At 35.5% G+C, this 27,893-nt stretch overlaps 2 protein-coding genes across 2 annotated transcripts; one reads left to right on the top strand and one right to left on the bottom strand.

Moving 5' to 3' along the window:
- Positions 1-741: 741 nt before the first annotated feature.
- On the bottom strand, positions 742-4,774 carry LOC133520791 (uncharacterized). Its single transcript, XM_061855454.1, has 6 exons — positions 4,621-4,774; positions 3,161-3,197; positions 2,141-2,241; positions 1,962-2,048; positions 1,424-1,524; positions 742-1,051 (listed from the first exon to the last, which is right to left on the bottom strand). Exons 1-6 carry the CDS (start codon positions 4,648-4,650, stop codon positions 862-864), a joined length of 546 nt encoding a protein of 181 aa, XP_061711438.1. The 5' UTR covers positions 4,651-4,774; the 3' UTR covers positions 742-861.
- A 3,170-nt stretch (positions 4,775-7,944) lies between these two features.
- Positions 7,945-25,061, top strand: LOC133520790 (uncharacterized). The gene is made up of 6 exons (XM_061855452.1): positions 7,945-8,964; positions 11,436-11,478; positions 13,955-14,028; positions 15,399-15,455; positions 15,760-15,854; positions 24,030-25,061. Exons 1-6 carry the CDS (start codon positions 8,947-8,949, stop codon positions 24,172-24,174), a joined length of 432 nt encoding a protein of 143 aa, XP_061711436.1. The 5' UTR covers positions 7,945-8,946; the 3' UTR covers positions 24,175-25,061.
- The last annotated feature ends 2,832 nt before the right edge of the window (positions 25,062-27,893 follow it).

Here is a 27,893-nt window from a genome sequence, read left to right as displayed (position 1 = left end):
TATATCCCGGTCGACTTGATGTATTTTTGTACTGTTTGATTACTGAAGTGTAACGTTGTGTCTTTTAATTAAAATAGGTGCAAGCTTATATGAATACATATGTAATAAAGTAGATATGTTAGATAAAATTCCCAATTGTATTAATTATTTACCCATCCCTCTTCTTACCAAGTTAAAAAAAATGTTAACCTCTTAACTTTCTTTTGACGACCGGTTTGGCCTAGTGGGTAGTGACCGTGCCTACGAAGCTGATGGTCCCGGGTTCAAATCCTGGTAAGGGCATTTATTCGTGTGATGAGCATGGATATTTATTCCTGAGTCAGTGTTTTTTAACTATCGGCGTTTGTCGATGTACGCTTGTCATCTTAGCTAGGCCCCCTATTATCTCTAGCCAGTGGGTTGACAGGTTGACACTTGACCTTTCGGGCGCTCTCGGCGACTCCAAATTGCTATGAGCAATTATTAGGGTACCTAGGTAAAACTTGACGTTCCTTTGCGTGCATAACCACAGATAAGATAATTACTTGAAATTTGACAATCCTAAATAAGCGGAAGGGATAGTGCCATACATTAGAAAGGGTTAACATGATTTGTCTCTGAATCGCTGGCAAACTTCGGTTTTGTAGGAAGTCTGTACTTACTATTATTTATTCTGTGCTAGTGCAAGCTAGTGCTTTCGACTGTTATTTCTAGGGCCGGTCGGTAGGGATTCAGTATAATTAATTACACATGCATGAAATATTCGTGTATGAATAGCTTTTTTTTTATTTTCTGTTCTTTCAAAATGTACATGTTACAAAAATGTTTTAGGAAGTGAACATTTTTAAGCAATTAAAAAGACTGCGGAAAAAATGAAAAACTTCAATTTTTCTCTATAATTTTAGCAGAGCAGCTGACTGAGAGGCCATCTTTGGGCGCCACAGATTCCAAAGCCGTGCCATCTAGCGTCAGCACGGGAAACATGAATGGAATTTTTGTTTCGTGGCAGCTGACCGGGTAGTCTTGTTGTTTGCTTTCGTCTAGGGCTGTAGACTGGTATGGTCCAGGGTCTCTAAAATAAATAATTACTTACAATGAAGTTATTGTAATCGGAATTAAACACTAAGAGGGGGCTAACGCAATATTGTAATTTTTTATATTGAATTTTTACACGTTTTATTCAAGGACAAATGCCATGAAAATACACAGAGAAAGAAGAAAGATTGTGTTGCTTAAATGCCGTGAGTCCTATATGTATAAACATTTTAACCTCAGGAAAATCAAGATCGATTGACATTTTTTACAAAAAACTGTCGAGTATCCAATTCTATACTTATCAGATAATGGTGTTGGTGGAGATGGTGATCTCATGTTGAATTCTTAGTGATCTTCTTTTTTAATTAAAAAAGTAGTTATGTTAATTTTGTATTTAAAAAAAACTCACTGGCATTCCTCTACTCCAATTTCAATCGAGAAGACGTCTTCGTTTTGCGCCACAAACCGAATCTTGTCATTCTCGTCAAGGATCAAATAAATCTTCCCGAACTGGAAAAAATACATTTTAAAAATACTAGAATTTTTAACCTTTCTTATGATAGAACGCATATGTACGCAGGTATTGAGCTCAAACAATAAATAATTTTATCAATTATTCATTGATTGATTTATCAATTAATAATTAGTTTCGTCTCTGGACCCTAATATCAGTGTACGGTCTAAGTTGAAAGCGACCACAGCGCGCGGCGCGTAAGGTGCCAGTGTTGCGTCGAACTTCTTCTTGCCGCAAAACTGGCGACTGAGATCATAATGCCATCTCCTTTACCCTTGTTAAGAGAGAAAGAGATAGCACTATGACTTGACTCGCTACTTAGTTATGCGGATACTTGCAGCGTTCACTGAGGCCACTCGCTTGTTGTTTTCTTTTTTTTTACGTAGAAACCCGGGTGGTCGCTGTGGCTTGAACATCGATTCAGCACACTTACAGATCTTTGGTTGTCGCAGCCAGCTACGTCTTCACCGTCGCCGCTGGTGTTATTCACGAGGATGACGCCCTGCGCGAAGTTAAAACTCTGAAAAAAAAACACACTGATGAAGTATCTTCACTGGATGCAATAATCAAACGAACTAAGAGCAATTATATAATCGAAATTTATTTATTTACCTGTCCTTTTAAAATCTCCTCAAATCTCTCTTGCGGATAGTAGCTTGGTTGAATGCGGCAGTACGACTTTCCTTTACAATCGGCGGGCCAATCTTCCAAAGCTGTTTAGAGAATAACGTTATTAATTTTTTTTAAGTCCTCATCAGTATCATGTAAATCTAAGTACTGCTAGACAGAGGACTGTTGGAAACCCTTAGGAGGACCTAAGGGTTTCCAACGACTGGTCGACCTTGTTAGAAGCTTTATTTGTCTTAATCTTGAGGCTAAAGAAAATATTTTATTTAAAAAAAAATTATGTCCATCAAGAAACTTAAATGGACAAACATTATCTTTAATTTTTAACTTACCTATTTATTTTATGCTTAAAATAAAATTTAAAATGTAGTTTGATAATTTTATATTAAATAAATAAATAGATATTATTGGACATTTTTACACAAATTGACTTGGTCCCACAATACGCTCATGAAGGCTGTTTGTGGTTACTCAGACAACGATATTATATATAATATATAAATACTTAAATACATAGAAAACACCCAAGACTCAGGAACAGATCCGTGTTCATAACACAAATAAATGCCCTTACCGGGATTTGATCCCAGAACCATCGGCATCAAAGGCAGGGTCACTATACCCACCCACTAGGCCATAACGGTCGTCAATACTGTTACTAGATATGTAAATAATTCAAAGTAGATACCTAATCAAAGGTGAATAAATGTTATTATCAAATCCAATTGCTTTCAAAATGTATTATATTTAACTTAATTCATAAGTAAAGTAGGCCTATTCGGATAATTTAGAATAGAATAGAATAAAAGAAGCTCTATTCAAAAATGCTTAATTTAAACTTTAATAATATCATTGACATGGTTTCATTATAAAGCGTACCTAACTGAAATGGTCTCCACTCGGCTCAAGGAACCTTTGAGGACCACGATGCTGGTCTTCTGTGGAAACCCATGCGAGAGAGCGAAAATTCTGAAATTTCTATACTATATATACGTTTTAACTTACTGGGCTCTGCATGGTTAAATCCAATCAGCAACACCAACTGGAAAACAAATAATTTTTTAAATTTATCTGTTCCCCAAGGGAGCTAATATTGAGAGCCAAGATCCATGCAAGCAAGGGATGACCAAAGTTGAGAAATTGAATTGAAATACGAGGTTTTGGAGGTGAATAAGCTTTGCTATCGTGTTAATTTTTCAGTACACAACGCGAAACAAATGCTAGTTGGAAAATATTACTAAAGTAATCTTAATTAAAAGGGAAGAATAGCTTTTCGAATCTAACGAAACAGTAATTTTTCTATGAAATTCTATTTCGGCAGAAAACGCTTTCCACCAACTAAATCTTAACTAATCACTTTAATTTTGATGTCGATCGCTCCAGCATAATATATTCCAGGTTAGGTTTCGTTTTGAAAAAGATGTTTTTCAAAGTTAAAAAAAAGGATAACCTTTAAACCTAGTTTTTCATGATGTCAATAACATAATAAAACATCATGGAGAACGGGAAATATTTAGAAGTGGAAAAACGTTTTCTCTTTTCGTGGCCGATCACGTACTTCCCTCTTAAGGAATGATGGATTTGGATAAATATTTTTATCCAAATCCATCACTTAAATCTCTTAATCTTAAATCAACTGACGTGAATTAAATTATTTGTATCATATTCATTTGCATTCTAGAGGATTTAAGGCCAGTTGCATCAAACAAAATCATCGGACTGTCCAACGTCACTCAGCAGAGAATTATAAAAATTCCCGTACAATAAAATTAATTAGCGAACGAAGACGGTTTTGTGCAACTGACCTTTACCCAGATCATAAGCATAGAGTACTCCATACATTTGTTTTTTGGTACCAAAATATGCCCAAGGACGTCTTAATCTTATTAAACTTATTTTTCTAAAAGTGCACCTGCTGGATTATTCCCAAAACATGTCCAAGCCCGTTAAACTATGCCCCAGCAGGGGCACTTTAAAAAAATAAGTAAGCATAGAGTTCTCACTCCATACATTAGTTTTGGTACCAATACATGCCCAAGGCTGTCTTAAACTTCTTAAACTTTTTTCTTCTGTCTTTAATTTATTTAAGCATAGAATGCTCATGCCATACATCAGGTTTCTTACCATAACGCTTATTATATTCGTAGTCGACATCTAGCATCGAGTAGTGGAATTATTAGTACCGCTACGTGACACTAGATGTCTCAAAAATGTACAACTACAGGAGTTGAAAAAAGTTAAGTTAATCCGGTTATAATATTAGCTGAAAGTTGTTAAGCATTAGTCTTTTCGTTCGTCACAACATCTATTGTCAAGTAGCAGTACTGATAATTCCGCTACTCGATGCTAGATCTCGACTACGAAAATATTAAGCGTTTTAGTACCAAAACTGATGTATAGAGTAAGCACATACTTATCTTATTTCTCCATGCCCAGAAACAATAACGAATTAGTTAAAAACTTACTGTAAAGGTGAATATGTTGATGGACACCATTGTAATACAATTACTTGTAATTATTCAGGCCCTTTAATCCCGCTTCCTTGAGTCGTCGCGCCGCACTGATTTGTTTTGCAGAAGGTTCAGTTATTTAAATTGGCCCGATATAATTTTCCTTAGTATTAAATTGCACAATACATCATTATATTGTTTGACGTAATATATATGAAACATATAATGGTGGTCAATCGAGGTCACTCTATATATATGTATTATTTATATTTTCCTTTTATTTTATTTATTTAAGGCAATTTATGGAAATGTTACCGTGTCAGGCAATACCTATGCCTACTTGGGACATTTGGAAATATCGGTCGAATCACAACAAAATAACGAAAAAAAACCACATAGTAAAAAAACTATTTTTCACATCACCTATTCGGAAAAGGGCTTTTTCTACTCTGCCAGGAAGGATTAAAGTTACATTTTCCTGATCTAGAACACTATTTTTTTGCATACTATTTTTTGCCAATGATGATATTTTGAAATACATATAATTTCTTCCTAAGTGATGTGAGAATGCACATGCTGCCTGTCAAATGGTAGCAAAATTATAGTTAATTGTCTTACAAGGAAGCAAAATTGTTGTTTAACCGCACGTGCTAATATTGATACTCGAGCAAGGGATAGATTCTAAAATTGAATCGAGAAGTGGAATCTTGAGCGTTGCGAGGGTTTCAAGGCACGAGGTTTAAATACATTTTGCCTCAGAGTGAAACGCAACATTTTCACCATTCCAATGCGAATAAAATACTAACTAGGTATGCAATATCAATAAAATTTAACTAAATCAAATCCAAAGGAACGTAATAAAAAAATTATGATTCAAAATCATCATTTAAAAGTCAATTCTATCAGCAAATATGAGGAAACGACTCAAAATTTGCATCTGATTACATTGCCTGCGGATAAAATGCAACTTTCCCATTAGTTTTTGAATAGTCATGAGGGCCTTTACCAGCTGTTGGTGTGGTGAAAATGTAATTATTACATGAAGTTATTATACTTTATTTGCACGTGGTGAAACCTTGAAAACATTGAAAATGGTGAAAGTATATATGTAAGTAATTTACTCTTTTTTCAAATTGATTTATTAATCATTTTAATTTGAATAGCATGGGTGACATTTATAACAATACTCGTATATGTACATCAAACCATATAAAAGTGGCACAAGTGTACCCAATTAATATTGAACATGAATCATTTATGTAACCTTTCCTTATAATTTTCCTTAAAGGTTATAATGTAATAAGTATTAAAGGTACCTACCTACCTAGGTAGGTATTGCGTATTTTTTTGGTCTTTACGCAAATTGTTAACCAAATTACTACTTAAAAGCAATACATAGGTTTCTTATGATAAGTATTATCTTTTTATTTTCCGGCACCTAATTTTTAACCATTAACGGAAGCCCATAAGTCCCGACTCAAGATTTGCCAGCGAGCAATGGAGCGCAGCATACTAGGAGTTCGGAGAACCGATCGAGTTAGGAACACCGAACTGCGCTCCAGAACTGGTATCATAGATGTGGGTGTTAAGGCCGCTAAGCTTAAGTGGGGTTGGGCAGGACACGTCTGCCGTATGCACCCGGATCGGTGGGCCAAATTGGCTACCGAATAGACACCGCAGATTAGCCGGGGCAGAGGCAGACCAAAAAAGAGATGGCGGGATGACCTCGACGCTTTTTGCAGAGACTGGCGGGAACATACTTCAAACCGTGATGAGTGGCGGAAGAAAGGAGGGCCCAGTAGTGGGACACAAAATAGGCTATACAAAAAAAAAAAAAACAATTCTTCCTGTACTGAGCAAGATTCCGCCAATCCCACTGAAACGCATCCAAGTCGTCCCGCCTTCTCAGTCTGCCTCTGGCTATGTTGGCCCATCTGTCATCATTGGAAATAGAGAGGGGAAACCTTTGCCCAGCATTGGGGCACATAAATAGGCTTAAATAAAAATAAAATTATTAACCAGCAAAGTGAACAATTGAACATTACCGAAAACTTATATGTGAAATCTTATTTACCAGCCTCGGCATATCCCTATTACCCGACATTCATTGTAATTTTTTGAATAGTTTACAATTAGTAATATTATTTTGCAAATATTATCATTACTTAGTAAATAAATGTACGTAATGTAGGTAAAATCCTTACCTTATATAGCATATAGGTGACTTTGTTATATGTCATTCAAAACCACATAACAAATAAGGATAAGGATGATTTAATGCCTATGTATGATTATACGTAATTGTCGGATATTCTGAATAGGTTCCATTAATACTGATTGTGATCCAAATGAAATTACTCATTTAAGCATGACTAAATTAATTTCACAATTTAATACAATAATCTTGATATCTTATTTTACTTCAGAAATTTTACTTCAGAAAAAGGCGAAGTAAGGATTTTTTACGGTTTTTTGCCAATATGAATTTACAAACATACGTACATACCCACCGGTCAAAATCTTAACACTCCTTTTGCTTTGCGGTAGTCGGGTAATAATAAAAACAACAGAAACCTCGACTGCATTTAGTGCTTAAGAATATAATCCCAAAGTAATGTCCATACTAAATGCGTCGCATGTTCGAACATAAGCTGAGCTCGAAGTAAAAACAAGAGACACTAACGACCAATCCAGTGTTATCGTCAGATAAGCGTGAATATGGCTCCAAGTCGTACCTATAAATTATAATTTTTTTATTTTGTACTAATTACCCATTAGCAGTGGCAGTGACCTCTTAACTGGTGGATCATTTGCTGTAATATCGTCAAACTTCGTCAGTATAATGTATTGTCACGGACTTTAATTATTGACCCATCATCGGCTCAAGCTAATTTGGTTGTAAATACTAACCCCCTTATTCATAAAACTTTACGGACCTGTAGGGCTAAGATGGTCGGCTCTTTATTACTTGTCAACATGTCTGTCACGTTCTAACAAGTACGTAAGTGCGAAAGTGACGGGCATCGTGACAAGCGATAAAAATGGAACCATGCTGCCACTGCTGATTTTGTTAAATTATGTTTTATCCCTTTCTTACAAATACACAAGTCAAAATGACAGCTAAGGACAAACGATTCATAGCTAATTCAGGCCAGTAACGCGTTTATGAATAAGGCCATAACGGTATGACATCTCTAATGTAAAAATAAACCCTCGATGGCTCAATTAAAGTCCGTACAGTCACCTGCAATAATATGTACTCTTTGACACGCTCTTATGGCGCTACAAATAAGATCGTGTCAGATATTTTTGCGGCCTTCGTTGTGTAACATAATATTATTGCAGGTGACTGTTCTTCATAGATTTAAAAGCGATATCTGAACGGGTTTTTTTGCTCAAAATTCTAAAACATACTTTGAGTGAGCTTGTAGTAGCACGAAATTGTTATGTACTGAAACAGTACGATTTGAAACCAACAAAAATATTTTCATTTTACCAGGGTTTTACTAATGGTAAATATTATAAACGACGGGGAAAAAACGTTCTAGAATTATTATTTAAATTAAGATACGCTTTACGATCCTAACGAAATAACGGTACTTACTTTTTCTATGAAATTCTATTTCGGAAGAAAACGGTTTCTACTAACTAAATCTTAACCAATCACTTTGATTTTGCTATCGATCGCTGCAGCATAATATATTGGGTGTTTTCTATGTATTTAAGTATTTATAAATATTTATATATTATATATATCGTTGTCTAGGTACCCGCAACACAAGCCTTATTGAGCTTACTGTGGAACTTATGTTAGTCAATTTGTGTAATAATGTCCTATAATATTTATTTCTTTATTATATTCTAGGTTTATAGAATTCACTTAATTTATTTATTTTTTATTTATTTGCTTTTTAAATATTATACAACTTTTTAATAATATACAGATTTTGACAAAAAGGAAAACCTAGAAACCAATTTTTTCATAGTGTCAAAACATACAAAAAAATCATGGAGATTGGAAAAATGTTTTCTTTTTTGTATGGACGAGTATTCATATTCATATTTATATCGAGTAAGTACGTGGTATACTCTTAAAACACACTTTTTATTATTTATTATTAAAGATACTGCTAGTAGGAATGATTAATAAAAATTATCAGTGAGTAAGATGAAAACCATAACAAAATATTATATTATAACAGAATGACCTCCCTGAATCGCTCAAGGACAATTTAAAAGTTATAGTCGTTATCACTACATAATGAATGAATCATTATTCACCAAGAAATTGTTTGCTCCTTTAGTTTCTTGAGGTCAGTGGTGTGTGTTAGCCGTGTTACGATGTATTTATTGTTCATGGTAAGTACGTTTTTTTAGAAAAAGATTATAAGTCTAATACTGTATTATGTATTTAAAAAAAAACAAATATTTCAGACTAAAGGATAAATATTAGCATTTGTATCCTTTTTATTTTGTACTAAATAAATAATAATAATAAAAATATCATTTATTGCAGACAACATTGATCTCTATGCATATAACATTTATAAAAAGAATTAAAATAAAATTTTAAATAATAATAAAATTAGATAAAATTAAAAACGATTCAAAACTAGACATTAATGATTAAGCAGCAATCAATGAATGATTAAATTAAAATTAAAAACTGATAGAAAAAAAATATATAAAAAAATATATATTCATAGTAAAGGTCGCAGTCAAAAATAAATTAAAATGTCAAGCTTAAATAAATGCAATTAAAATTAAAATTGAAAATTTAAGAAAGTTACAATGATATCTAGAATTAAGAAGAAAGATTAGTGCTTATTTTTCTATACAAACGTCCTCAACATTTTCCTCTTTGGATTTTGGCCTTAGATGAATATTATTTTTATATATTTTTATTTAATTTACTTATTATGAAACAGTCATGCAAATATTATCTTCTCTTAATTCTAGACCTTCACTAGCTCAAGAAAATCAATAGTATCTTTAATTACTTCACTACCTTTTAAAAACATTTTTAATAAGCCTATGGTTTTTTTTAATATGCCTACATTTTTTACCATTTTATAGTCATTATAGAATGCACATCCACGCTTAATATACACATATTTTTCGAGTAGTTTGTTCTACTACGTGGGATGCAAAAAAAATACATTTTACTCGACATCGGCGTTTTCTAGTACCTGGGACTCTAATGCAAATGTATTTTAACAAGCTAAGTAGGGCATCAGTATGACTATTTATTATTTTATACAATAGAACTGAGTCAACACAGTCTCGTCGACAGCCAAGGGAATTCCTTAAATCTGAAAAAGGGCTCAACTAATATTTCCTCTTAACTATTAACATCAAATAGAGGTGTATTCTTATAGATCAAAGGTCAAAGGTGCATCGCAGCATCGTTTCGAGCGATGGCGCCAAAAGCCCGGTAGTGCCCGGTAAGATGGCGCCACTTTTTGATATTTAGCAAATTGACAGTGATAAAAAAGGATCAAAGTCAAATGGCGTTCTAAAAGTTTTTGTTGTGTCGGAAGATGGCAGTGAATTTACGTCGCTACTAAGTTTTCTTTGAAAATACACCTCTATTTCAAATTCTCTTTGCTTTATCTATTGTCCGCAGAAGTGACAACTTAAGTTTTAAGCCCGTGTATGACCCAAATACCGTTTTGTTGGGCAGGTATTTTTCTTCTTCTTTAAGTGCAGCTCCATCCCGGAGGTTGGCGACCTTATGTCTTTATGCCATTCTATCTGAAGTCATGCGAATTAGTTTCTCTGTACTGCCCACGTCCAACCAGTCTCTTAGGAAAGCTACATATTTCGGACATATATATGGAAACACATGGACATATATTTATTTTATGGAAACTCAAAATATGACTTATTAAAACTAATTATTAAATTAATTATTGAAGGGAAACGAGGACGTGGGAGAAGGAGAATATCATGGACAAGGAACATAAGAGACTGGTTGGACGTAGGCAGGTATTAGTAGGCAATTAATCCATCTCATTCACCTACTATATATACCGGGTGTTGCCTCTAACAGGAACAATAAATTAAACTGTAGGCTGTACTCCTCAATTTTATTGCACTTTAAAGTTTATTCTAAGACGCAATGTATTGCGAATTTCGTCATGTTTAAAGCGTGACAAGCAAGTGACAAGTAACGTCAGTTACAACGACGATATCGTACATTGAAGTCAATATTTATTTTGTTTGAAAAGTAAGAAATCTAAAGACCTCATCTGGGGGCACGGTAGTACCCCCGCCAAGACGAGCAAAGTGAAGCGCAAGGGCGATACAAAGGTAGAGAAAAGTCTCTAAGCGGTTCGTCCTATTTTTAAACCCTCATAACTTGGGTTTAGGTGTAGAGTTTGTGAAGTGGGGCTTGTACAGTTAGAAACTTGGCTCTACAAGATTATCTGGTAACTTTTTGACAGTGCGAGCCTTATGGTTTCGTCTTGGCAACATTTTACATGAAAATGTTTTTGATGGGATATTTTTTTTAAGTTATTGGACAAAAGTGTTATCATTTGAGGAGTAAAATATACGTTTTAATTATTTGCTCGTGTTACAGGAAGCACCCGCTAGTACATTTTAGATTCCACCAAATCTCAATAGTCCTTATATTCTGGGGGTGCTACCTCTGCATGTGTCCCATGAGCCCATGACACTTGCAATGGCAACACCCCATTTCATTAAATTGGCTTCACCGCTGAATAACTCTAGAATATTATGCTACTCTGAAAACTTACGAAATTTTTTGATAGTAGGTAAAATGTCAAGATTTTTATAATTAATTGTACATGATATTTTCTTTTTAGGTATTGGCGATAGCTGCTTACAGCAACGCTTCAGCTATATCAGGTAAATACCCAAGTCGTTTCGTAAATATTTTTTTTTAAGAACTACATGAATACTCGAAGGCGACATCAACGGTAACGGATGAACGTCTCACGTCTCAACGCACGTGAGCGTCACACATTTTTGAATAGCTTTACAAAAAGAGTAAAGAAAATACATATATCTCTATAAGTAAAACTATTAAAGTGTGGAAGAAATTTTAAACGCAAACTCTAGGGAGTTAGTTGTGGTCTCATGACTAACTCCTTTGCTGTCCAGAGAAGTCGTCTCTGGAATTCACTCCCTCTCAACATAAGACAAGCCCCGAGCAAATCAGCTTTCAAGAGATAATCATAAGCATCTGCTGAAACAAGACTTTGAGTAGCATCGTTATATATTAATATATATCTTGAGAAATATAATATATAGTCGTTTATTAATTAGGTATATGTATATTATAATATTTTTATTTGTGTATTGTATATATAGTTTATTATATTTTTCAGTTGTTTGCAATAGATACTTTTCTGGCACCATTTTTTCATTTCTGTTTAACCTGGGTTCGCTGGTAGAGAATGCCTTTAGGCATTAAGTTCTCCATTTGTACATTTCTTGTATTTTGTGCAATAAAATTTAAATAAATAAACCTGTAAAAATTCAAAATTAATTTTTTTTTATTAATAAATTTCACTTCATTAACATATAGTGTTAATACGGTCGTACGTCACAAACATTCATATTTATTTGCAATAAAATAAATAAGTTTATCTCTTTCTCTAGCTTTTAATAACTTGACTTGTCCATAATTATGTTTTTAAGCTGTAAGTTTTAGGCATTCCCTTGTATATTATCAGCTTTCTTGGACTGGGTCAATAGGTCTCTTAAACAAGAATCAACAGTTATCTGTGTTTACAATTTTCGTTTCATAGATCGGACATATCAGTAAAATAACTAAAACTCCACATATGAGGCAATTAATGCCTATCTATGTCAATGATCTAAGACTCAAAACTTAGGTCCATAGAATACCAGCGCGCACAAGTTTTTTGCAGAAATCGCGAAGCGTCTGGTTGACGGGTGACCGAAGAGCTAGCGGTTTCCTCGCACAACGTATCAGTATTGCGATACAACAAGGAAATGCCGCCAGCATACTCCAGATTTAAGCTAGTTATAGTAATCCTCTGTATATATCCAATATGTACCTACTATATTGTTATAGTAAATAAATTGTCATGTTTAGGCTCAAAATTGCATAGTTATTATGAACTCAACTCAACGGTAGCAATACAGTGGCTATGGCCGATTAGTTATTATTATAGCTAGTAACAGATTATGGTAAAATGTTTAAATAAATACCCATATTATAATTGTACTCGTACCTCTAGTGTATAAGTACACTTAAGACGAAAGGGGACGGCGGCCCCGAAACCGCCTTTCCATACAAACGTAGTCCCCATTCTCCTTTCTGAATAATAACATTTTTGAAAATATTTTTACACAATTTGATGTGTTTTAATCGCAGCTATGCTAGTTTGATTTTTTTCGATTTTTTCAATAAGTATTATAAGAGATAGGAGCATTAAAATTTTTGTATGAAACCTGTTTTTCGCTCCTAACTTTTATAATAACTAATAAAATGAAAAAAACGGTCGGGCGTAGCTATGACTAAAATACATAAAATTCTGTAAAAATATTTTCCATAATGTCAAAAAAAAAATTCTGCAAGTAGGCCTCAAGGGCTCTTTTACAAGTCAATACAACATTTATAGTAACATCATATAGTGACATGAAAAATACATAACAACATTTATAAATACAACAGCCAATACCTGGATAAACATTACATTATAATAATCTTAAAATAAATAATTACTACAATACAATAGAGATGTATAGTCTCTCCAAGTGTCAAAATAAAAAAATATACTGAATAAATAAATCGCGTCTGGTCTGGACTGTTAAGCAAGCAGTCTTATAAACTAATGCTACAGAATACATAACTAGTATGTACCAAGTCAAGTAATTATACAATAGTATATTAATATCCAGGGAGGAAAATGAGGACGAGAGGACGATCGATTCTCCATACAAATGTATTTGTACGGAGAATCGATCGTCCCCTTTCCTGTTAATTCAATATATGTCAGACAACAAAAAGGTATAGAGGGAAATACTTGGAACTCAATTTTTAACTTCGTAACTTTGTTTGGACTAGTTAGAAGGTCAACTAATCAACAGTACGTAGCCTTAGAGCCATTTTAAAGCTCCCATTTTTCAGTATTTCACTTATATCTTGGAAACTATGCGTCCTAGCGACATGATTATTCATACAAAATGTAAGCCGATTAAATTTGCTATAAGTTTGACTCCTTCAAGTTTTTCGATATCTTGTCGTTTACGTTGTCTCATTTCTTATGGACTTTTGAACAGCGCGCCAAGTGGGACGTTTTGGAAACTCAAAGAGCGAGTGAAAATTATAAGTAAGTTTTCTCTATTACAGAATCCACACATAAATGTGAAGGAAATACTCCCTGCGACATTGACGACCTCGTCTACCCCCAGCAGTTCGAGTCGGTGAGGTTCTTCGCAAGTGTTGAGTGCATCATATGGGTGACGTTCGGGTTGAGACTGAACCATCATATCTACAGCAGTATTGCAGCGCGACATTACTGCCGACTGCATTGTTGCGCAAATGACAAAATTCCGAGCAGCACACACACTTTGACATTAGCGGCATAATGCAGTCGACTGTAGTAGTATTGCAGCGTAACATTACTGCCATCCATCCATAACGGTGTCAAAACATTCGAAGATAACCGCCTCACTAGCCTAGACATAAAACGCCAGTTACGGAAAGAGAGACCTAAGCCCTCCTACGTGTACACGTTCAACGCAGCTGGCCAACTTTATTGTCACGCGTGCAATAGAGTATTTAAGAGCAAGTTCGGCCTGGCCAGCCACATTAGAGCTCATGCTAGACAACGTCCATAATGTGTTTATTTGGGGTCGTCGTCATCGAAAACGAGGAGGACTATATATAACATTACTGCAGAAAAAATCATATAAATTATACAATGTTCAGCTTACGGGCGTAAACTTATGGCCATGTGACGGTAGCGAAACGGCCAAACCACATATTATGACCAAGGTGTAGAGTTTGTGAAATTAGGGCTTGTATAGTTAAAAGCTTGGCTCTACATGAGATCTAATAAGATTTTGATAGTGCGAGCCTTATGGTTTCGTCTTGGTAACATTTTACATGAAAATGTTTTTGGTAGGATTTTAATTATTTTTGTAAGTTGCTTATGACAATCTTCCATCCCCTAATTTTAAGTCTAGGGGGTGATTTACTAAAAGTGTTTCTACTTGATTTTTTTTTTCAAGTAGAAACACTTATATGATATACTAAGAAAAAGTGACCAAGGGCTCCAATGCCCCAGGCTGGACTGGAACCAGCGTCCTCTACTATCGCGGCAGGTGCCTGAGCTATTCGGCCACCGGGGTCACGGCAGCATAAGTCGATTTTTAGCAAGTATATGCATTTCTTACTGAAGTCTTATGGCGCCCCCTGGCCATCCGTAATAGAACAGTATGGTTCAACTTTCTAACTGAATCAACTCAGGTGATTACGAGCTAGCGAGAGAGATGGCGCTGCCAAAAAATTATACTTCTAATTGTACTTAGGTCATACTGAAAGTTCCATCTTCTTGAAAGAAATCCCTGACATATAACTTTCAACCAACATTCCTAAAATACAAAAATATATAAAATATAATACCTAAAATCTAAAAATAGTTAATAAGTTATATTTTCAACGAATTAATATTTTCACTGCGTGACCTCTAAATGGCTCATTCCAGGAACTTTCAGTATTACCCACGTATTGTTAAAAAGTTTTGTATAGTATTACAGTTTTGTTTGTGAAAGTAGTTGTTTTATTTCAGCATTATCAACGTACCCGACGATCTTCTGAAACGGATTCCTGTGCTCCCAAGATCGAGGTTTGGCCTTAGATTAAATATTTACTAACCCGAATTTAACCTAACTTTTTTTTAATACCGCGACAGTGGCAAACAAGCATACGGCCCGCCTGATGGTAAGCAGTCACCGTAGCCTATGGACGCCTGCAACTCTAGAGGTGTTACATGCGCGTTGCCGACCTTACATGGATCACGGCATAGCAGTCTTCTCGCCAACCTCTGCAATGCGGGTTTTTGAGCGCAGGGTTGTGTTCCGGAGTTCTATTTAAGAGACAGTTAATAAAACTAGCACGCTTGGTCTATATTTATTTTTGAACTGTTACAGGAGGAGACATTAACCCACGTGATTCCTGGTACCCCGGAAAGCCTTCTGAATGATATCCTTACTCAGAAAATAAAACATACTCGTTGCTTGAATGAGTAAGTTTTTAAATAATAGTATACTATATGAATTGCATTACATTGAAAGAAACCTGAATCAAAAGTACATTACGGTACAAGTGCGAAAAGTAGGAAAGTCGCAACGAGTTGAGATAAATTAAAACGCGAATGAAGGGAGTGTATACAATCGACACGAGTTGCGAATTACCTTTTCGCGCGTATATTGTACAACGTTTTACAGTGCATATGTGCCCTTTAAATTTTAGACATACGCACGTCTAGGTCGGTAAAGTAGCACCATATGTACTGTAAAATATTTAACAAACTGATATCAACCATTACTATTATTACTAGGTTTAAAGCTGTTATTCTAAAAAACCGCTACCTTAAATCTTCAAAACCGGTTTAAAATAACGGTTATTGGGAGTAAATTGAAAGTTACGTTACATGTACGTCAAATATACATTTATTTATATAAAGATTTACTTATGATCCAAAAGCTAAATAAATGACAAAAGAATCTTAAGTAGTCGAAACAGTAGAATCGTAAGTATGACAAAGATTTTTGAAATTTTAATTATTTTAAAATAAAAAAATAGGTAAAAAAACTTTTTAAGTTAAACGGTTTTATGTTAAACATACATTGCAATGTTTAAGATAAATGTACTAAAAACCAAAAAAAATAATAAAATAGATACAGTCGTGGGAATTATAAACATATGCATAGACTAGACTAAAATAAAACCGTGGGGCACGTCAATTGTCTACAATCGTTGATTAAAATGTTTGTTTTGTAATGTTACACTATATTTTTTTTATATTGTAATGTTAAAGGTATAACATATATATTATATTATAGGTATAATGTTAAAGGTATAACATCTAATCTGCAAAGATCTTACTCTACTAAGAGCCACGTAGGCTTGACCTTCTTCAAACAGTTTCGCACCTAAGTATACGATATAGTGTAACATTACAATATAAAAAAATATAGTGTAACATTACAAAACAAACATTTTAATCAACGATTGTAGACAATTGACGTGCCCCACGGTTTTATTTTAGTCTAGTCTATGCATATGTTTATAATTCCCACGACTGTATCTATTTTATTATTTTTTTGGTTTTTAGTACATTTATCTTAAACATTGCAATGTATGTTTAACATAAAACCGTTTAACTTAAAAAGTTTTTTTACCTATTTTTATTTTCTAGTTTTTAGTTTTTATTTCGCATTCTGTTTAATTCATTTAGTGCTTCATTATTGCAAGGTTTCTTGCCCGTTAGTTTATTGCAGTCCAACTCCTCTATACGTAGTCCCTGCAAAGATCTTACTCTACTAAGAGCCACGTAGGCTTGACCTTCTTCAAACAATTTCGCACCTAAGTATACGACTGCGTGATCCACAGTGCTGCCCTGCATTTTATGTATTGTAGAAGCCCATGATAGTATTAAAGGCAACATTCTTCTTTCAGCCGTCCCGTAATTGTACTTAGCTGGAAACTGTATGGCTTTCGGGTGTATAAGATGTACTCCGTCTCTTGCGAAATCAATTCGGACGGAAGGTACATCTGTTGCATACATCTGAGTTCGACGAAATTGAGGCCAAACGATTTCGTTGATGTAGCCTATAGCGCCATTTACTAATCCCTTTGAAACGTCAATATTAGACCGTAGCATGACTTTTGCCCCCACAAATATTTCCAGTTCCGCTGGTAAGCCCCCAGTTTTGTTGATGTCAGCTGGTATTATAGTAGCTATATCCACATTGTCTGCATTTCGTGTGGCGTGTACTAGCTGATCCTGCGCTTTTATTTTGTAAATGCGAGCACCATTATTTCTGTACAAATTCAATACAGCAGAGTTGTGGTCGTTAACTTGTTGATTTGTGGGGTATACCCTTAACGCTTTGTCTATTGCAAACTCATCACTCGTTTCTTGAAGAAGTCTTCCCATTAAAATACTAAAATGTTGGGTTGTTAGCTCACCGACTCTCAAAGCATTCAAAATATCAATAAAAGTCTGGTCACCTTGCTGACGCATATTTTCAGTTAATTCACACAGCGTGAATAAACGCCAGAGATGTGTAGCTGGTTGGAGATGTTCTGGCTGTTTGAAAACAGGTGTTCCTGATCGTTTTATAGGAGGCAGTTGTAAAAGATCACCGAAAAGTAATACGTTTACTCCTCCAAAAAACTCATTTTCACAGTTCTTAATTTGCCTTAATCGAGCGTCCATCATGCATAACATTTGATAAGACACCATGGAAATCTCGTCGACAATCAAAAATTCTGTCTGATGCCATTGTTGCCTCATTATTCGCAAATAGTTTCCAGACAGTGGTGACATACCTGTTATGCGACCGTCTTTCTGTACAGGCAATTTTAAAGTACTGTGTATCGTAGCTCCATTTATTAATCTAGCTGCAACTCCTGTTAGTGAGCAGACTTTAACCGCATCCTTTGCGTAGCACCTATTAATTTGGTCTCGTAATAACTTTAATAGAAAAGTCTTGCCCACACCAGCTCCTCCTGTAAAGAATATTTTTAAACGTTCTTCAGCACCTGACATTTGATTTTGTATGGACTGGGTAACTAATGTAAAAATTTCCTTTTGTCCTGCATTCATAGACTGCTTAGCCTGTAAGAACTGGTCTTCATTCATTGGCAAATAAGGAACTTCTTCTTCATGGTCTAGTTCCATCGGCTCTGCGTGTTCCAGTATCTGAAATGCGTTGTACTTGCGCGAATGCATTTTCAAGCTGCCTGTCACGTTCACGATATATTTCCAAGTAGGCGTTTGTTTGTCTTAAACTTTCTTCGTTGGCGAGAAACGCATCTCTGGCACTATTAAATTCTCCTAAAAGTTCGGCCTCATTGCGATACGGCATATACTGGATTAGTAAACTGTAATAATATGACTCTGGATCAGAAGCTGCTACGAAGTTAGGTACCCGTACTACAGCTGGCGTATTTCTAATAGTCATTTTGGTGTTGTCTGTTAAAGTTATAAGACGCCTTCTTGTTGTTTGCTCGTGCGGTGCATAAGCATCGGTATCGATGCTCTCTTCATTTATAACTGGCGGTTTTGTGTAGTGTGGCTCAAATAACATCGCAAATTCTATGAGACACATATTGTTAAAATCATAGTTGGGGTGCTCTGCTGGTCGCTTTTCATATCGTTCGAAAATATTGGCACAATATCCTGCTGCTTGACCAGCTTCATTAAACTTCAACACTTTATACCTTTGTTCCGCTTTACGAGTATTGACAAAAATTGTTTTTCTCGAGCTGTCACGCATACTCAAATGGCATAGCCTGAATACGCATTCGCAGGCTGAAACTTGACGTTCTCTTAATATGCGCATGCATATCTTAAACAGCTTACGCGAGACGTCAGTTTCTTCTCTTCTAATTTGTTGAATAGCTCGAGATACTTCACCATCTAGGTTTGTAGGTTCTGATTTTGACACGTATTTAGCGATGTAATACGCAATCGACTCATTTGTACCACACGGTTGTATATCCATATTGGCTTTCCACATTTTTAGCAAAGCAGGACTGTAATTATTTACCCAACCATCTTCACTTTTTCTTTTCAGAACGCAAATGCGACCACCGTTGTAGATGAATTCGTTAGATGAAGGATCAATAACATGTGTCTCTAAGCATTCCGAGCGTGGAAAGTTGAAACGACAAACAGAATTATTTTTCGTGCAGGTACTAGTGTGTCGATGTATTTGACAATTTTTAACTAATTCATATAGTTCTGAAGTTTCTGGAGGAATGGCAGTACTACAGACTGAATCAATGCGAGCTATTCCTTCAGGTGTCGCAACAGACGGGTGATCGTCGATCCAAACAACCATATGCAAATGAGGACTTCCTCTGTTCTGAAACTCGATTCGCCACCAATGATCTTTAACTTTACCGCCAAATATTTCAGTATCAGTTTTAAGAAACTGCATTAGCGCATTAACACGTACCATAAAATGTCTACTCACAACAACTGGATACATCTCGATGAGTCTCTGAGTTTCCTGAATATCTATGTCATCTGGGTCAATGTGCTGTTTACCATCACTAACAAGGAGACCTCTTTTCATATCCTTCCAGTGAAGATCATTGCAGCTCAATGTAACAAAATAAGTGGGAGGTCCTAAACATCTGATTTGTGCTATAAGATCACTAAGAGCACTACGCCAATAAGCAGCGGAACCTCTTAGATTTTTTAAATATAAGTGCAGGTCTTCCACTCGATTGCCGTTTTCACCTTCAACTTTTCTAGCACAAGCTGCAATGGTTGATTTAACTCGATAGTACTCAAACATTGATAGAGCATAGAATAGGTAATCGTTGCGCTGAAATCTAACATCAGCACCTAATAAACGAAATTGATAGTAATCCAAAGGACTTATATTTACGGGCCGTTGTTCTTTCAAACCATTTTTACCATACGGGAAAAGCTGATACCATGCGAACTCTTCTGCTTTTAACTCATAAGCTTCATTCACAATATTATTATTCGTCTTTCTTCTGATTTCGTTTACATTTTCAGATACCTCTAGCTCATCTTCAACATCAGGTTGGACGCTATCAATAGGCAACATTACAGATGTTTGTATAGGTATAGTTTCAGATCTCAGATTCGAAAGCGGTTGTTGTACTTGTACATCCTGATGAGTGATGGCATCTTCCTGTTGCTGTACTTGAACACTCTGACGAGTGATAATATTTTTCCTCAAATGTACGTCTACGCGTGTAAGGGTGTACGCGATATTACGGGATCCGAGGCATCTTTTACAGATGCGGCACAGTTCTTGTAAGTTGTCGCATTCTATAACACAGGCTTTGCCATTTTCTGGTGTTGGTTTTCCTTTTGGGCCACAAGAATGGGAGTCAGCAAAATAGTATTTGTCTTCACCGCGAAATACGCTAACAGATTTATTTGACGCTGTCAATATTCCTGAAGAATGACTATCAAATAATCTATTTAAAGCTGTATGTAATGTAATGCCGATATTATTGGTATTTACAGAATCTTGGAGACTCCCGAATAAAAGAGTGTCTTCATCATATTCTATAGAAAATCGGCATTCATACATTTGTAAACTTTGCCTGACGATATGAAAGTTTCGTATCTCTAAATATCCTGTTTCATCCAGTTCAGTAGGATCAAGCTGGGTACGAATCCAGCAATATAAGGAGTCACCCGCTAACATATTAGCATTCAGTATATTGACGTCCCATTGATTAGGGCTTAGGATTGCAGCTCGGACAATGTTCGCCAACGACATAGCACTACATTGTACACCAGCATATCGCGAAGTAAAGACGTTGTAGTCACCTTGATGCCATGAAGCTCGAATAATTCTTGCAACATTATTAATTGGAATGAATGCATTTCGAATTTCATTTTCATTCCTTTCGGACGCTTCATCTTCAGACAATTCGGGCACACTAAGTCGTACTAACTCCTGGTCACTAATTTGGGCATTGTCGTCAATACGTACATCTTTGTAAAGCGGGTTATTTCTGATTAACCATCTTAAAGCACTATAGACTTTTTCACGACATATTGTGAATTCCCTGGTGATGTTCAAATTTTCTAATCGTTCGGTTACTACAATAATGCCTACCTGGCTTGCAGATCTTGGTAGCATACTAGGCAGTCTTTCACTGACTTCAAAGATATCTTGGGCAAATAAAACTGCCTGTCCGCGAAAACCGTACTGCCCATAGAGGCCACAAAATTTCACGATTTTAACAAAGGGAATAATTCTGCACAGCAAACGTTGTTCCGCCTGTGTCAATGTTTGAATAACGTCTGGTATAGAACCTGGATCCAGATTATTCCAGTAAGCTTTTGGTGGTGCTGTTGTTTTATTACTAGTAACATGTGTTTGACAGCGGGAACATAATAACAATGATATTTTCGAAGTTAACTCCACAGGTAAGTATGTTAATGCAGCAGCGTTGTACCGAACTGTACGAACTTGATTAGGATAACAACGTTTGGTACAAATATCACAAACATGTATACAGATTGTGTTAATAGCATTCTCGAATGCCTGCAGATTATTAGCTCTGCATTGCTGGGTACGCTCTCGTTGTTTATTTAACCTCGTATCGCGATGTTCAGGCGTTTCTGAACCCAACTGCTGTCTTTGTCTTTCACGGCTATGTATTAATCTAACTTCATATTCTTCAGGCGTTTCTGACGCTACCATCTGTGTATATCGCTTCCGTTGCTTTGTTAACCTGGCTTCATATTCTTCAGGCGTTTCTGACGCCGTCATTTGTGTATATCGCTGACGTTGCTTTTTTAACCTGGCCTCATATTGCTCAGGTGTTTTTGTCGCTAATTGTTCCCGTCGTTTCTGTAATCGACTATTTCTATCACCTTCACTTTCTTTAGCTCGTTTTGCTTTATACTTTTCTTTCGCTTTTTGAAGCCTTCGTTTACGTTGTGTTGCAGTTTCTGTTTTATTTGTGTTTGTATTTTTTATATTTTTTTTTACCATTTTGTTCCCACGAGTAATGGACATTTAAACGGTCGACCCCCCCAGAGGTCCAATAAAGGGGCAAGGCTATGTACAACAAGATGCGCCTGAGTCTTGAGGGGAAAACGCTAACGACATATCATTTTTATCCACCCTAATGCCATACAGTTCTCGGCGCGTTTTAACCTTTCACCTTAACTTGGGTGGTGTACCGCTAACGGCGTATCATTTTTAGCCACCCTAACGCCACACAGTCCTCAACACGATACAAAATCTTGACTTGGGTGGTGGATTCAGGCTGGATTAATCAGATACCTAAATTACAGATTCAATTTCTAAATTTAAATCTTATTATTATACGCCATTTAGTGGCTGCGCCCATCTTAAATATTGAGGTTGTATAGTTCACTGTATTCTTCTTGTCAAGCCCTTTTATTTGATACCCATATTGGTGGGATTGATAAAAAATTGTTATCATTTCAATTTTGCATAGCAATTAAGATTTCAATTTTGCATAGTAAATTGTATTCTACTTGTTGAGACCTTTCATTTGATACCCATGTTGATGGGATTGATAAAACCTAAGTTATCCGCCATTTTGTAGAGGCCGCCATCTTGGATTTTAATTTTATATAGTACATTGTATTCTGCTGGTTGAGCACTTTCATTTGATACCCATATTGATGGGATTGATAAAACCTAAGTTATCCGCTATTTTGTAGCGGCCGCCATCTTGGATTTCATTTTTTTATAGTATATTGTATTCTGCTTGTTGAGCCCTTTCATTTGATACCCATATTGATGGGATTGATAAAACCTACGTTATCCGCCATTTTGTAGCGGCCGCCATCTTGGATTTCAATTTTTTATAGTATATTGTATTCTGCTTGTTGAGCCCTTTCATTTGATACCCATATTGATGGGATTAATAAAACATAAATTATCCGCCATTTTAAAGCGGCAGCCATCTTGAATTTATAATGATAATGAATAAACATAATTGTATTGTCACCAAAATCCAAAGTGTATACAAAATTTCAGATTAATCGGTTGACAGGAAGAGGGTGAAATTTGAATTACTAAATTTGACCCAAGAATAAAACAAACGGGGTGAGCTAAATAAAACCGTTTAATAATAATAATAATAAAAAAGGGACATGTACACAATAATTCAGCAAATTTTAATGTTTCTTGTTGAATATTTTAACAATAGGTTTTTTACTGCAATGCTTTGCCGCCAGAGAGCAGCACTATCACATCACATAAACCATAGAGTAACTTATACATCTTCCATCTTCTTACGGTGCCATATCCTATCGGATGTCGGCGATCATCGTGCGAAAGTTTTCTCTAATCTTTGCCGTTCTAGAAAGAGTGGCGACGTTCTTGGTACCGGTCCATTTTCGAATATTTTTACTCCATGTTGTTCTAGGTCTTGCTTTACCTCTTTTACCTTCTATATTTTATCTCAATATGTCATATTTACTATTTCTGTAAATATGGCCGAAGTAAGCTGTTTTTCTTTTTTGTATTGTTTAATAACTTGCCTCTTTATCGCGCGAATATACAAGAATGATAGAGACGCAGATAAAGGAATTTCGATTTTCCTGTTTCGTGGTAAGCCCTCAGAATGTGGTAGTGGCTACGCAGAGTTTTGCGTAATATTCTATAGGAAAAGTAACGTGATTTACTTAAAACCCTTTTTTTTTCAGAGGAGCAAAATGTCTCGAAAGTATGTCGATTCTTATGGGATATAACTACATCTGCAAGACTAAGCCCTCTACAGTACCGGTGAATTTCAACAATGAGTCGATTACAGTTCCCATAAGCGTGGCTTGTGAATGTGTTAGAGAATGAAATAGTTATTTACGATACAAGTGCAGGAATACCTATTCGCACGTGCGGAAATAAGCACTTACCGCGCATATGTCGAAACTTTAAAGAGCCATATGTACTGTAAAACGTTGTACAATAGAGGTGCCAATAGGTAATTCGCAACTCGTGTCGATTTCCCGCCGACTCCCTTCGGTCGTGTTTTAATTTATCACCACTCGTTGCGATTTTCGTATTTTCTGTATTTAAATAATAAATAAATAAATAAATGTACTTGTATCGTAAATAACTATTTCTGTTCTCCATGCGGAAAGCTTCAACTTTCGGCAGGCTGCGCTTACGAAATTGCAGCTTTCCGGCTCCGTCGAACAGAAAAATAGTATACAAATTTACGTCGGGCACTAAATAAAAAAAGAAATTTCTTACTTTTTTGCCCAAGGTATATAATATACTATTTCACCATACAGACTCAAAAATTGCATTTTATCCAAAGTAAGTGTTAGACTGCGACTTCTCTAGCCTGGTACAGTACTCCTCAAACTGACCAACTTTGTTTAAAAACTTTTAAAAATGCCCTATGTTTTGATTTTTATTAGGTAAAATTTAACATTTTCGCCGTCATAAAGCATAGTTCATATAGAATTGGTCTACTGGTCTATTGGTCTTGGTGGACTAGATGATTGTTATTTTTTTAAGTTAATAAAATAAGAAAGTTATGAATGGTGAATTTTAAATAGTAATGTATTTAGCTTTCAAATATGTATAAATTAAAAAAAAATCTCTGTTATGTAAATAATTACGAACTGTTTTCATAATGGACCCCCGTCATTTTCTGTACAACACTTTTGTCGACATTTTTGGCGAGTTGATTTCTTGTAGATCGCAATGAATGGATACCCTGGACAAATTGACTAGTCTTAGTTATTTTTATTTTTTTTCATGATTGCCCAGTAGTTTTTGATAGATTGAAATTGGGGACAATTCGAAGGATTCATCTCGCGGGGTATGTAATTGGCCTGATTATTAGCATACCATGCCAAAACTTTTTTTGAGTTGTGGTAACTGGCTAAATCTGGCCAATATTTCACAGGACCGTTATGGGTTCTAATAAATGGCAATACTCATTTCTCTAAGCACTCTTTAATATAAAGGTCCGACTTCATTGTTGACTATGTTATAAAACTTTTTGTCTTACAGCCGCAATTATAAATTCCTTGCCATATCATATGTTTTTTTGTGCGAACTTGTCAAGTTTCACGAACTTATATTTTTCGGGTAAATTACCTCTATTATTGGCCATATAAAACTTCGAACCGAGTAGTTGATTAAAATCGAGTTTTACATACGTCTTGTCGTCCAATAACAAGCAACTGGGACCGTGCGAAGTGCATGGTGGGGGTAAGTAAAGCGATCCCGGCGCATAAGGTGGTAAAAATTTGAACTAACTGCGGATAGCGTTTTTAACATGTCGTATAATTATATGGCTCGAAATGAAACTTTGATTTACGATTACTCCTGAAATATTAATTTAAATTGTGTGTAAGGGACCATTGTAAACTGTATGAAATGCTTAATATAACTAACGTATTTATTTTTATAATTGTTAATAATGTATCCATGTAAATAGCTTTGCAAACGCCACATATTACGTGATCTTTTTCTAGAAGTTACGAATATGTATAGTAAGTTATCCTTAAAAGTTAGACATTTAACAGCGCGGACTTTTTTGTAGACCTATGAATGAAAAACAACCCCACCATACATTGTGTTGTTATAGCTCAAACGGATTAGGCAGCGTTTTCGATTAAAGCTCATTTCTTCCGACAACATCGTTCAGTAGTTTTTAGTTTTGAAGTAGTTTTATAAGATGTAGTGAATTGACGTTTTCCCCTAGACTTGCGGACACTAGGTTGCGTGACAGTCGTGCACGCTCCCATAAGTGTTTTAGCTTGTCGGATCTGTTTAACAGTCCGATTTGGCTGTTTTATTGCTCGATAGCTCTTATAGCCACCTCTGAGGTGAATAACCTTCATCTTTCTAGAATTCTTTGAATTTTTGGGATAACTCGTAATTTGACCGTCCTGAATTTATTTGAGTGACCTTGGGACTTTTTTCTCGAAAAATAATATTTAAAGTTAAATAAGTTATTAATATTAATTTTTTAGAGTTGACAATTAAAATAAAAGTTGTTACGTTTGTGGAGTACAGTTATTTGCTAGTGTTACAACCACTTCATATCTTTATATTTATTTTCTTTATTGGAGAAACAACAGAAGCAAGTACAATAATAGTATAAAAAAATGATAAGTTATACATTGCAATAGACGTGCACCTACCTCCTAAAATGCTCTCACTAAGAACTATACATAACGCATAGGTAAGGTAATGCTACAGTAGACTTAACGCACTCTAGCGACTAGATGGCAATGAAACAAATTGCACAAAGATACTAAGTTGGCTCAGCTAGAATTTCAAGGATTTGTTTTTTGAAACTTACTCTACTTGTATTGAAAATGTCTGCGGCCGTGAACATTTTATTGTATGAATTACAAAGACGGCGCAAAGGTGCGCGTATCCCAGCGTTAGTTGAGCAAGTCGGGACGGCGAACAAGGCATTGGAGCGGGCAGTGCTGCGTGAGGGGACCCTAAAGCGTATGTTGTCAAGCAGCTCCGGGCAGTCGTACTTATCACGACAAATGTTGTGGAGAACCAACATATCAGAACACGTGCGCCTTGACTCGAGGGAGGGTAACTTATAATGTTTCAATAATTTACAGTAGGACATACGTTTGCCAGTTAGGCGTCTATGTGTAGCTCGCAAAAACTTTTTTTGGACCATTTCAATTGCTTTCGAATACTGGGAATAAAATGGGTTCCAAACAATTGAGGCATATTCCAAATGCGGTCTAACAAGAGCTTTGTATAATACAATGTACGTGGATGACTTTTTAAACACTTTTGATGTTCTTAAAACAAATCCTAACATTTGGTATGCTTTAGAGATAATTCGTTCAATATGATTGTTGAAATCAAGTTTATTGTCAAATAATATACTAAGTCTCGTACAGATGATACCTTTGTGATGGTTGTGTTACCAATCCTATATTCAGAATCAATAACTCTTTTTTTTTTAATTTTTATTTGTGATTCCATGTCATACTTTTGTGTCAGTCTGCAGTTATCATGGATAGAAATTATGCGATATTTTCTTGCTTATATTATTTAATTAAAATAAACGCATTTAAAACGTGTTTTCATCATCACTCTCGTTATACTGTCCACCCGTTAGTTGTCAGTGTTGATGCAAATTTTGGTGTTCTTTCCCCATGTTGGCAGATAGAATAAATTCAATTTGGATTTATTTAATTTTTCGGGTATCAGTATAAAAAAGGTTAAACAACAACTTTATCCCCTTGTGAAAGAAATAACAATTAAGTAACTACCCATAAAACACAAGCCTTAGGTATTGAGCTTACTGTGGGACTTAGTCAATTTGTCTGTCCTATAATACGTGATGCAATGACGCCATCCTGTTGGTCATCCTAAATATCGTTGGGCGGATAGAGTGGAGGCAGATCTCCGTGAGCTCGGTGTCAGAGGAAGCTGCAAGTGGCGTGCTCTTGTGTTGGAGGCCAAGACTCATTTGGGTCATCGCGCCAGCCAAGTAAGTAAGTAAGTTAATACGATGCATTAAATATCAAAAGCTGTTCTTCTCTGCATAATTTATTCGAATTTAAGTACAA

The sequence above is a fragment of the Cydia pomonella genome, chromosome 8 (genome assembly GCF_033807575.1).
Source record: "Cydia pomonella isolate Wapato2018A chromosome 8, ilCydPomo1, whole genome shotgun sequence".
Lineage (NCBI taxonomy): Eukaryota > Metazoa > Arthropoda > Insecta > Lepidoptera > Tortricidae > Cydia > Cydia pomonella.
The sequence above is the reverse complement of the archived record's forward strand: the minus strand, read 5'-3'. Positions and strand labels throughout refer to the sequence as shown.

Bases quoted from the DNA above. Each gene is read 5' to 3' on its own strand.
- LOC133520791 (XM_061855454.1), bottom strand. From the start codon at position 4,650: ATGGTGTCCATCAACATATTCACCTTTACA. The intron at 3,198-4,620 runs GTAAGTTTTTAA...TTTGTTTTCCAG, and splicing joins TCAACATATTCACCTTTACA to TTGGTGTTGCTGATTGGATT. The intron at 2,242-3,160 runs GTAAGTTAAAAC...TTCTCTAAACAG, and splicing joins ATTTAACCATGCAGAGCCCA to CTTTGGAAGATTGGCCCGCC.
- LOC133520790 (XM_061855452.1), top strand. The intron at 14,029-15,398 runs GTGAGGTTCTTC...GTTTTATTTCAG, and splicing joins ACCCCCAGCAGTTCGAGTCG to CATTATCAACGTACCCGACG. The intron at 15,456-15,759 runs GTTTGGCCTTAG...GAACTGTTACAG, and splicing joins CCTGTGCTCCCAAGATCGAG to GAGGAGACATTAACCCACGT.